Genomic DNA, 13,471 nt, shown 5'->3' on the forward strand with positions numbered 1-13,471 from the left:
GGTATTAGGTATTTAGGTAGGTACGGCCGGCTGCCTGTGGCTAAGCCGGGCTTCATCACCTGCACCGTTTCGTCAAAATGTTAAATGTTCGCCAAAGATTGTTCACAAAAGAGATAATCAGATTGTTGAATTACACTTCTACCTATATTCATTCAGCGTCAATTACCGATTTCAAATATTAATGATCGTCTTGAAGTATTTGAACTGTACCAGTAATCACAGTAATAAAGAAGAAAGTACCTACTTACATGTAAAGGCAAGATCTACATTTTAAAGAGGTGCCGGTTTCGATGACAATTGGTATAATGTGCTTGGTGCACCTTTAACACTTGAAAAAATATATTACATAAAAATATATTACATAGAGAAACGTAACACGATTTGACAAGGTGATGGCAGCATAGACAAGCCGGCGCCGACCTCTGCATGAACCACGAATGGCAGCGACGTACTAATAAGATTGCAGCTAACAACAGTCCAAGTCAACTAGAGTCCAAGAAAAAAGTCTGCAACGATTTCACAGAATTATGACGTTTAAAATAACACTTGCACTGTGTGTGCTAATATCTAAATCGTTGCCTATTTATCTTGGTCTAACTCATTTTGTCTGTGGTCTAACTCTACCATTTTTCGATTGGTATTATATCCTCATTGGATTATGCACCTTTCATGTATAAAGGATGCCTCAGGCTAGACCAGGCCGTGCCCGGGCCGAGGCGTCCGACATGTTATTTTATATGACGGCTGATCGGTGCTGGTGGTGCTTTCCATAGAAAACAAAGCTCCGGAAGCTCCGGCCCGCCCACGGCCTGGTCTAATGTGAGTCATCCTTAAATAATTACTTTTTTTTAGGTAGCTGATAAATAAAATAATTATAGTTTTTTATTACTTTCGATGCAAAAAAGTTAATTAACTATTAAATAATAAGAGGCATCAAGTATGCATCCATAAAGTATGCATCTGAGTATTGAAATTCAATTGAAATGAAATACGAATGTTAATAAATCAGTAGTACCTGCCAATTAGTATCAATGAAAATGTTCGAGTTTACATACATATATGTACATCTTTCGTTCGTTTCGTTAAAAAATTATAACAAAGAGTAGGTAACTCGATAAAGCCGCAGGGCTCATCGTTGCGAACTCTAAGCGCGCTTTCCATTGAATGGAAAAATGCACTGCGGAGCCGGTTCCTTCATACCTTCCGGATTCCCAACCTGCTACTCTAGGTCAGCCTCGCGTCGCCCTGTCTCGCTCCCTCGTACACCGTCAGACGGAGATTACAAGTTCGATTTAGGGTCGCGTCGCCCTAACCCAGATTGTCTGCGCTCGGCCCGTGTTATAGCTCTAAGATCGCCTGGAATCGATTTTGCACTACGTAAATGGACATGAAATCTTATTCGCATCGCATATTTTATTCTGCCGTGCTATTTAGTAACAAAGGTTAATACACGTACTAATGTAGACTACTTAGTAGGCTGTGCATGAAAATATGTATTCAAGTAGAAATTAGTTCACAGCTTATTATGAAATACGTATTGAATAACATAGTACGATACTAAATTCTACAGTGTGAGGGAACAGTCGCGGCGCATTTACTTATCGACAATATGATAAAGTTACGGGGCAATATTAGTCTTCAGCGCTGTTTGAACATGGTATCTAACACCATTCGCGGATTTTAACTTTATCAAAGTCCTTAATGTTTAAAACTTACATTTACTTTGTGATAGTAGTCTGATACGAGGACACATATCAGGTACAAAAATATATTGCAGCTAAATACGTCAGTAAGATTTTGCGGTTTATTTTACAGATAATCAAATGACCCATTGAGTTCTTATCGTCAAAGTTACCTATGGACAAGTAGTACGGTGGGTAAAAGTGAATGCAAAATACCTTTTGTATAGGTATAACTTGACGAGACAAATTTTAATTAAGTATTAAGCAAGTATTTAAGGCACCAATATAGGGTAAGGTTTATATACATTATACATTAATATTTTACTATAGTACCTAACTTCTGAAACACTTCCGTTTTCGGTGATCTTGAATTTTTTTTAGCCGTATTACGTTGCATCACAGCGCAGAGGTACCAACAAACTTTACTAATAGCTAATGGTAGGTACTGTAGAGATACTGTGTAGATACATATAAAGGCATAATCGATCGGTATTGAGTGCGATCATTGTGTTCGTCAGTTGGACCGTGAATCCTGTCACTATACTCCCGCCCCTCGCCCCTCTCCCCGTTCATATTATGAATCTCATTTACGTTTGTGCTTACGCAACTGAGTAAAATCACCGAAGTGTATAATGCTAATTGAAACTAAGGGCGCAAAGCCCAATATGAATGCAGAGGCGTATTATAAGATAATTTAGATAAAGCATTAAATAATCATGTAAAACTTCATTATATGTCAATTATTTTCTTTAATTTTATGATAAGCGCGAATTGTGATGTAGGCGAGTAACACCGGCTTCCGACGCATCGAAGTGTAATGACCGTAATGTACAAATAAAAAATAAAAGAAACTGAAGATTCCGATAAATAGTAGGTAGTAATTGTTACCTACTCAAATCATGCAGTAAGAAAGGTATATCTAAGTATAGGTACCTACTTACCTATTTACAATTTCCCCGCGTAGTTTTAAAATTAGCTTTAAATACCTACCCATTAAATAAGTTGTACTAATCGAAATGTGGCAAAGCACAAATGTATGTAGGTTAATTTATAATATTTACTTACTTTCTTTACGCTTGCACCCACTTATTATTACTTATGTAGTACTCGTAGGAATTAATAACTCAATTATGTGCGTTAGCAGCTATTAGTTTAATTCTGATATGTAAGTAGTCCCCGGTCACCGGCTACCGTGACGTAACGTGGATGCGGAGGAAGCGAACAATGGCCGATGTCACAGTGCGCGCGGCTCTAATGGTGCGTTTAATATTATTTTACACGCTACGCGCACGCACGGGGAAACATTCCTACGTACCTGGTTCCCGTACATTTATTAAACTCACTTTAGATTAGACGAACAATGCAGTCACTATCAATTTAATGCTGTACCAATTCATGTCAATTTCATGCTACCCTCATTAACATTTTTTTGAAAATTTATAACTAATCATTATAACCTAAAAAATGAAATTTAGAGTCGTTTAATAATCTTAATAATAAAACCGGTCAAGTGCCATTCGGACTCGCGCACGATGGGTTCCGTACTATTACGTAAAAAACGGCAAATAGTAATAGGGTCTTGTTTTTACCCTTTGGGTACGGAACCCTAAAAAAGATCTCAATTCATAAAACAGTTCGCATGTACGAATTACTATGAAAATATCCAAATAGGTGAAAACTCTATCCTTCAAATTCCAAATTCGATTGCTAGTCTTTTTACACTTCCACGGATTTGAAAATAGTATAAATCCAGATACACGGGGGTTAATTAATTTAAAATGTAAATATAATGACGTCACACGATACGTTTACTACCACTACATCTCTATATTGCCTATATTCACACACAAAACATCCACCAGACTTAGCATAGTCGCGCTACCCCCGGGATTGCCACGCATACGGAAATTTTACTCCATGTTCGAGTCGAAAGTGTCTTTGTGTGACGTCCGTGTCTTTGAACGGACCAATCACGCACGGGACTTCGCTCACCTTGTCCCGCGCACCCCCGCATTTTTGGCATCATCGGTTGCATGAAATAATTGCTCTAAACTCGGTCTAGAGGATTTCTAGTCTATGACTAATACTACATCTCTATATTAAATCTCTACATCCCGATAAATAATACATAGGTACCTTCGAGCAACACGGAAGGGAGGCGGCATTCGCACTATTTCCCCTCTGCCGAGGTACAAGATTAGCGCGTCAATCTAATCTAGCGCAGGTAATAAAACTAGTTGCACTTGGATTTTTCACTAGACCGAGTCCAGACGCGCGCGTGAACACTGCTGCACAAAAATGCCTGTTTGCTCGGTTTTTTGTTATAAAAAGAGGTCGGGGACATTAAATTTACAAAAAGAAAGTGTTACATTTCACATGTAATATTTTTTTTACATATCATACGTTAAATTACATTTAAATACAATTATTATATTTTAGTCTCAAGTAATTGTTGGATTTATCGATTTTGCTCGCTCAGTACAAATTGCGGATCGGTCGAGCGACAAATCCGACTTCTCATTTCTCAGAATACAATGACATACTTCAACGAAAATGTGTTAGTGTGCGTGTTGTGACACTAGTCACTTGTCCGTACACAAAAAGAGATCGAGGTTTGCAAGATTTGTCTTTGACGTGTGTCATTTTCTATGTATTTGTGTCGTCATTACAGATTGGATTTTGTATGTAAGTGTGTGAGAAATGCGACTGTGTGCACCTTTCCCCCCGCGAAAAATGGCAGAAAGATTTGTAGGGCGAGATATCGCTTGGGCCCCTCCCTTCCGACGTGTCGGAAGCCGGTGTTGCTCGAAGATAGGTACCTTATTTGACTCTTTTATTACTGACTTGTCTCTTACGCGGCTCAATTCGGAGATCAATAGTCCTTATTTCTGATCTGGAGTAGAAATTTAAAACACGATTCGATGATATGAAAAGATAAATTGATGAATCGTCCTAACAGAAAAACCCGTGCGCTACCGGTTTCTATAGATACCTATATTGTTTCTCATATCTCCTAAAAGTCCTAAATGATATAAGTATTAAGTACGTATATACTTTTTAACTCTGTTTTTATAAATCTAAATAGCAACAATGAGCACGAGAATCATTGAAGTGTGCGAAGGAAGCCAACATTTTTATCGTTATTAGGTTGTGTGCCGTGACGCGCGACTCCTGCTGAACATATCGCATCAGATTCAAATGACCAATCACGCTATGATCCCTTCTTTTTAGGGTTCCATAGCGAAACCGGCACAAACGGTGCCCTTATAATTTATTAATGTCCGTCTCTCATATCATATGTCACAGCCATTCTACCCGGAAACTAGAATATGTATATGTATATACAGTACATACTGTATATACATATACATATTCTAGTTTCCAGACACATGTCCGACCATGGGGCTTTAATTCCATCAGGGCCTGATTTTACTCGCTAAACTGAGCTACTTTTACTATGGGACCAACCCTAAAATCGGAGAAAAAATTTAGGCTTTTCCATAGAAAACGTCACATCTGATCAGACAAAATGTATGAAAACGTAAAAAATTGTTCGGGATTTCGGGGTTTTTGCCATAATAAAAGTAGCTCAGTTTAGCGAGTATAGGATCGAGCCCTGGATTTAAAGCCCGTTGGTCAGTAACACCCTGTATATCTATTGATACTAGTGAACTACGTCTACGTCAACTTTCAAAAGTACCAAATTTGTCTGATGCTATTAAGTACAGTTAAAATAGAAAATCCAATGAAATACCCTAATTCAGAAGAGCGTGTCCAACAGGGCGCGAATGGGTTACTTTAGTAGTTACGATGCTATATATTTATATATATTTATTGTGGCTACTTGATGGACCTCTACTATATATATATATCTAAATGTAACTAAATAAGAACTTCGAAAATCCAAAAAAATACCCGCTCCCCTTGATTTGAAGGTTCATTGGAAGAGATCCCTTAAAAGGAAAATTTCACCTTTGTACCAATGACGAATGTTATTTTCCCTGTTTTGTTTTGATTTTTGTACAATACTCGTAATAGTAGTTCATGTGACTGTACATAATGAAGGGCATTAAACATGAGTGTGGGTTTAAGTGTTTTACTACAACTCATCATCATCAGGCTATGTAGTCCACTTCTGGACATAGCCCTCCCCTAAAGAGCGTCGTAGCGCCCTGTTTTCAGCTTGCCGCATCCAGCATCTGTCTGCAGTCTTTCGCAGATCGTCATCCCACCTGGTCGGAGGCGTCCTACACTACGTTTGCCGAGTCGCGGTCTCCACTCAAGAACACAACACACCGGCTACAACTACTACCGAAATATTAAAATAAATTGAGTAAAATTAAATAGATCGCTTCTACAAAAATGGTGAGGCACGCGACTTGGTATGAATAATAGTAGTTATTATTTACTGGTCTCTGCAAATTAATTCCGATAGGCTGAGTAAAAACTACCAATCCGAACTAACCGAGCAATTAAACCGACGATAGCGTTTATATATCGGCACGCTTTAAACGGATCTTTTTTTACTTTTATTTCTATTACTTAAGTACTCTGTTACATACTCGTATATGTACCTACTTACTAACGCTAATTTACTCTTACCTATTTTGTGCCTACAAAATATTCAAGATGTTTTCTTTCACGAACCAAATAAGGTGGCGTATGTTAGGCAAAAATAAAAATACTAAGTACCTAAAGGTTCATTTTTAAGGTTCCGTACCTGAAGGGTAAAAACGGGAACCTGTTACTAAGACCCCGCTGTCCGTCTGCCTATCACCAGCCTGTATCTCATGAACCGTGATAGCTAGGCAGTTAAAAAATTTCACACATGATGTATTCCTGTTGCCGCTCAACAAATAGGTACTAAAATCAAAACGAAATAAATATTTAAGTGGGGCTCCCATACAACAAACGTGATATTTTGCCGTTTTTGCGTAATGGTATGGAACCCTTCGTGCGCGAGTTCTTCTACTCGCACTTGGCCGGTTTTTTTAAGTACCTGAATTGGACAGTTATACTGTTTAAAAAGTTGTACTTTAAAATTAAATCCATATCATTAGCAAATCGTCTAGATATCTGATGGTTATTGTTATATGTATAGTATAATAAAACGATCGATTTCCAATCTAGCTTACAATTTGTTCATAATGTAAGTACTCGTATTATGAACAAATTGCTGAAGCAAAAACCAAGTGCGTTATTTCATTTAAGTTTGCAGTTGCTATAAGTGCAATTAGAAATTAGTAATGCAAATAAGATAGTGTTTTGTTCTAACTGTAACTGCCAATCGAAAAGGTTTTTAATCTCAAGTTACGTGCAATTAGAGCCGTTAGAGGTAAGGTAGAAAGTTATACGGGTAACCGGCAAAACTCAACTTATTCGAGTACATAGCCACCTATTTTATTTTAGGATAGGTTTTATAAAAGAGGCACCATGAGCCCACACTGTTAAATGGTAGTTCATAAACCCTATTACAAAAGGCATAAGGCCCACCGATGGACAGTTAAGAGTGTTGCTGTTGTAGGGGAGACCGAGGAGAGTTGTGACAGAGGAGAGTTGGAACATCGTCGATTTTTTGGAATCTATTATTTAGAAACTAGGTCGCAATAGCGCGCGTTTGTTAGTTCAAGTTTCCTACGTTAGATCTCGAATAACCCTCAATAATGTAAAATAAAGGTTAGGAATAACGAAATACAGTAAGATATTGTTTTGTTATAGTCACTACTACAAAAAACACAACTCAAACTAATTACTATAGTTATTTTATTAGTGCTACCATGCTCCGACGAAAGCGCGACCCTCCGTTCTCGACTTCTCACCCTTCCTGCAGATTAGGTGAGGATTTTAAATAGGTAGGTAAAGGACAAATGACGATCATGATGCTTAATTTGATTTTTAGTCCTTCCTAATAAATGTGTTTTTATTATAATAGGTATAGTCTGAAATCGGGGTTTACGTTTTTTTTTAATAGTTTTTCATGATTTTGAGTACCTACCTACGAGTATATCGTTACCCAATAAATGTTAAATTAAATCATTGCAAGTAATTGGCTTTAATTATTTTTTACATTAACCAACTTTGTTTTATTGTTTGAGTTTAGATTGTTAATATCATTTTATAAATTTTTAACAGGAATATTGAAAATAAAATTTTGTAATTTTTTTATACATTATACCTATATTATGTATCTACAATTATAACACTTACACATTTTAATCACAGGCTTATAATATTTAATCAGACAAGCTTTATTTTAAGTGCCTTATTGTGTTTTTCTGGCAATTCAATATTAAGGTACCAGCATGTTGGTATACCGATTCAATACTTTGTAATAAAATACAACTCAATTGAATGCGAATTTGTTATATGTTTTATTTTTTATTATATATTTTTTATGTTCACATGTATGTAGTGGGATACCACCTACCTAACCTAGCCACCTAGTTAGCCACTTCCGCTGTCGACTAAGGGCCCGATTCGGATTTTGAAATAGATATCTATTAGATATCTTTTAGACATCACCAAGATACGATAACGATATGTTTAAGATCTGACCTATCTGACATTTGCGTGATTCTCGAGATACTCTTGAACGATTTCCACAGGATATGACTTAGAGATCCATTTCACATCTAATAGATATCTTACTCTATCTAACGTAAAAGTGACATTGGTTGCCCGAATTGCGCTGCAAAAGAGAACTAGTTGATATCTAAACTATAACGTATCTAACTAGAATGGATCTAGTACGTGTAGTCTCTTGTGAATATCTTGAAGTTCTAATACGGCAGTTAACTTGTTGAAAATACACTCCTATCAAATACAAATAGTTAGGTCTCCAGAGAGTAGAGGCAACAAGAAGATTAGTTGAACCGACCTGCATCTGCATCTGAAACCATGAGTCAAGAAGGCCGGGCGCGTGCGGAGCGGCCCAGCGACTGCCGCCAGGGACAATCTGAAACATAACCAACCAGTTCATATTTTATACTATCGAATGCTGTACCATTTATATAATTATGGCATTATTATTATCCCTGGATCAGTGGCGGATTTGCAGACTTTGCCGCCCTATGCCCCAGGCCCTGTAGCCGCCCCTTTCTCAGCACCCATCATATTGACTATATTTTGAGTTATTTCTTGTTATCATAATCGAATTTTTTGTCACAATTTGCCGCCCCCAAGAAACTTGCCGCTCTAGGCCCGGGCCTACTTTGCCTTAGGGCAAATCCGCCACTGCCCTGGATTATTAAATAATAAAATAAAAAAGCCTTTTATTTCAAGTCCACATTACATTACAACGAAATAAGTTAGCAGCTATTTTTAAGTATTTATTTAAGGTATAATATCAATTTTTAATTATTTATTGTTATTGTTAAGTCAGTTTTTCATATATTATAAATATATAATTATTATTAATTATTTGTGGTGGACAAGAACCCCTCATCGGGTGAAGGCCTCCTCCAGGACTTCCATCTATCCCTGTTTGTAGCTATATGTTTCCAGTTTGTATCCCTGGATTATGGCATTATTATTATGTCCATGATCTAGGGGCAGAGGAAGACACTAACGGAGAATAGATGGCAGGACAACCTCGATAGATACATTCCGTGTGGAGTGACGGGAGTGGACATTGGATAAAGCCGAGTGGCGGAAAAGAGGGAAGGCCTTTCCCCGCAGTGGGACACGCTAATAGGCTAAACCGCTAAATTAAAAGATAAATTCCTATTTCTTAGATTTTAAATAAGTATGTCATGCTACGAAATTAAAGTTCCTAGGTACCTAGTGTGATTGCTTTTGCAGCACTGATTAGTAATTAGTGCCTTTAATTGAGTGTAAAAAGCATCCCACCATTTGATTGCATTTATAAGCTTAGCCTTCAATAAACTCAGTAAAATTCTTTTTTCATTTGTCTGCTTGACTATTAAGTATTATCAAAGTATTTAACAATTCAAATCTTGTATTTTATTATATTGCCTTCGCATCGACATCATTTCTATCTGCTTTTAGGCTAATAATAAAAAGTTGACATCAAAGCCATTCATTCAAAAGTATCAGCTTATTATGCAAATCTTAAGATTGGAAACCATTCGACACTGTGTATTGTGGACAACAGACCATTCCTATTATTCATAAGTAACCGTACAACTTCCAATTCATGAACCGTTTTCACCGCGATTGTAAACTCTCCGCTAACGCTACTTGACCTAAGTTAACTTGGCCGTACATATTATAACATGTTTTTTAGAACCTACTATATTAGAGTAACTTAGATTTAGAGCAAAATGTGTAATAAATATGCATATAGTAATGTATGCGCAGATGTGGAGAGAAATTCCCGATATGTTTTGGGCAGAGAATATTTCCAAAAAGAAGCTTGATATGACCGCTTCAACCTTTACGTAAACTAGGACAGCCATTAAAACTGGTTGACAGGTGACTGCACTTCAGTAAGTGACGAGGACCATATACCTAACATTTATACCGGGTGTGGCCTGTAACATGAGCAAATAATTAAAACATAGATTGTACTCCTCAAACGGTGACACTTTTGTTCAACAACTTTTAAAAATTATGAAGTATTTAGACTCCCTATTTTTCATACAAAACAAATATTATCTTTGGACGCCATCGCCACGCCATATCATTGTGATTGACGTTGCTTGTCAAGCCTTAAACATAACAAAATTCGCAATACATTGCGTCTTTGAATAACCTTTAAAGTGTATTAAAAATCAAAGTACAACTTATTTTCAAAAGTCGCTGAACAAATGTTGATCAGTATGAGGAGTACAGCTTACATTTAAATTTTTTGCTCATATTACAGGCCATACCCGGTATAGTAGGTATGCTTTGAACATATGGCATTCAATTCTTTTATTTAATAAATTTCTCAAGCATCTTCAAGCAGTATTGCAGTCGCTTAACGCTCTTTGTAGTAAGTACCATGTAAAGCTTGATTACGTTTTTGCACGATGTGGGACTGGCGGGATTGATCATAACTAATATCACGAGGTAAGAACAAAGTCAAAACGTGGTACCTATAAGAGGATACCGTCTAATAGTTATAAAAAAAGTAATTTAAAACAAAAATGTGTCAAGTTAAAAGTCGAATCAGGGGTTTATACAGGTACAAATTACAAAAACTAGCTCTAGCGTGCTCAGCTTTACTTAAGAGGGGGCGAAAAGCTAAGAAATTAGGACAAAACAAAAGACACGACAAGTCGCGCAAAACTTGCGATGAAATACTTATACAGGGTTTTACCTTTAATCTGAAAATAATATACTTCTGTTCGGCTATATCTCTAGCGTTCTACGTATAATAAAATAATACGAGAACCCATTCTGTAGTATTTATGTAGGGTAACGATTCTATAACTGAAAAAAAAAACCTCAGTTATTGTTTATGGCAATGTACAAAACAGCGGATTTGATAGCCCACGCAGTGTAAGTGTTATGTATAGATTTCATAGAAGTTTGACGTTTGACGTTTAACATGACACTAGCACTAATTTTTTTTTTTTAAATCGCTGCAGACTTTTTACGGTCTGACTATATGCAACTGTTAGTACCGTATATAAAAAGTATATTTTAGTATGTTTAAGAATAAAAGGAGAGCGGTAGCAGCGGCGGAAGGGGTCCCGGCGCGGCCGTCGGCACCGGCCGGCGTTGATGTCTTTTCCACTGCGCCCGCTTGCAGCTGCTATCCCGTAAATCTTTGCGTTTGTACGTACTAATCCATTTACACGTCCTGATTTATTTAAAAGCGATTGGTTTAAGAGGATAGTGTACGACGGTTTCTCCATACAAACGTAGTCCCAATTTTCCTCCTTAGATATTGTTGTTATGAAAAATATTTTTACATAATTCTGGATTTCACGATTTGTTCTTTAGATAGGCTGGCGTGGGGATACAGATCCAATACGTAGAGACGGGTTTTGGAGAGCTTTGATGTCATCTAGAAATGTATTGTTAACCATTACTACGAGCCTTCCTCTGAATTTATTAGATTTTTTTATTATTACTATAGTTGGGAGTGAAAAACTAATTCTAAACAAATTATTAAAAGCTCCTAACAGATAATAATTTATAAACGAGCGGGCATATCTGTTGTTAAAATACATCAAATTGCGTAACAATATTTTCTATAATGTTAATATTCAGAGGAAAATGGGGACTACGTTTGTATGGAGAAGCGGAATATAATGAGTTTTATTTGCTGATTATTGATTAATAGATATTTTTTTGAGAACTTCGAAATACTAATTGCGATTGTTGTTTAGTTTCGTGATAGTTTAACTTGATTTTAAATTTGACTATAATAACATATTCATTTATAAGAGGTACCTCTTCTGCATGTAAATGAACATAAACAATTAAGGCTAAAACAGTTTACCTACTACTAAAACTAACTGACGTAAAGTTGTATCCGATGTATCAATTGGTCCTGAGTAACAACGATAATTACTTATTTAGACACAGGCAATGATAGTTTTTACAAATGAACATAACAATGATTTAAGTACATATATTTACCAATTGATTGCACAAAGTTTCTGATAATTAGCTTGCATTGATAATGCAATAACACACTAAGTACTATTCAATATATAAAAAAATAACTTAATTAGCTGGAATCAATCAGTATGAGTTGCATTAAAAATAATAATAATGTCCGTAATGCCCTCCGTACATCAGTCTGAAAAACTTGAAAGGTTTCAGCAACTGATAAAAATTACCGTAATGTAGTATACAGACCATGGGGATATCTATTTGTGATCTAGAGTCCACGTACGAGTATATTCCTGATCCTGCCAGGGGGCCGATTTTTGAAATTCGACCACTCGATTTCGTGTATTTCGTTAAATGATATCTCCACTACTAGGCGTTTAAATTCTACTAATAGAATTGAAATCGAGTGGTCAATACCAATAGATTCCAAATTTCAATCGTTCGTATTTCAAAAATTAGCATTTCGCCGTTTTCCACCGATTTTCGAATGACGAAATCGAGTGATCGATATTCAAAAATCGGCCGCCAGGTCGATGTCGTGGATCTGCGCAACCAATCTGAGTTTTGATTTCGGGTTTAGCACTAGATAAGACCAAAACACTTAACCTCGTAATTACACCTGCACTTCGGAAAACATAGAGGGTATCTACATCCTGGATCCAGCTGCTATATAGGGCTGAAGGCTGTACCGGGAACAACCCAACTCCAAGTAGCGCCGGCGCAAGCTCGTGGCCCAATTCGGAGTCACATCGAAACGGTTCCGCCGGTGGAAACTGCACTTGAGTAAATTTGCACAAACTATTTGGTATGCGGATCGAAGTTCCAGAATGTGAGGGCTCTTCGTACCTGGTCGCCCACAAGGTCCTCGGCAGCTCTGATCGCGCAGCAGGCCTCCATTCCCGGCGAGCCGGGCGTCGCGTCGCGGATCGGGGCGCGACTGTCACGCGAGGGCCATGCGCACGCCTGCGCGCGGCTGCTGCGCGAGACACACTGCGTGCGATAGGTGATAGCCGCCGCGACCTCCTTCGCGGGGTTGCAATGAAAGTGATTAGGTTCTTGCGCGACTGATAACGAGGGCTAGCGCTGCGAAACACTGCTTTCCAGTTGGTTCTTTGTGTACGTGGCGTGGCCGGCCGTAGGTAATTCAGAATACATACCGCCGTTACACTTTGATAACTACCTACACTGAAACTAATACCCAAAATACTTTTATAATACATTTATTGACATACCAATAGGAATAGTACGTATTCGGCGTAAGTACCTACATCAACGTTAGT

At 37.4% G+C, this 13,471-nt stretch overlaps 1 protein-coding gene across 1 annotated transcript in view; it reads right to left on the bottom strand.

Moving 5' to 3' along the window:
- Window positions 1–13,168, bottom strand: part of LOC134678376 (dendritic arbor reduction protein 1-like) — a 56,124-nt gene extending 42,956 nt beyond the window's left edge. Inside the window, 2 exon segments of the mRNA XM_063536928.1 lie at window positions 8,560–8,637; window positions 13,038–13,168. Coding sequence (XP_063392998.1) covers window positions 8,560–8,637; window positions 13,038–13,088 — 129 coding nt within the window. The 5' untranslated portion in view covers window positions 13,089–13,168.
- Window positions 13,169–13,471: the final 303 nt, after the last annotated feature.

Source organism: Cydia fagiglandana, chromosome Z (assembly GCF_963556715.1).
Source record: "Cydia fagiglandana chromosome Z, ilCydFagi1.1, whole genome shotgun sequence".
Taxonomy (NCBI): Eukaryota; Metazoa; Arthropoda; class Insecta; order Lepidoptera; family Tortricidae; genus Cydia; species Cydia fagiglandana.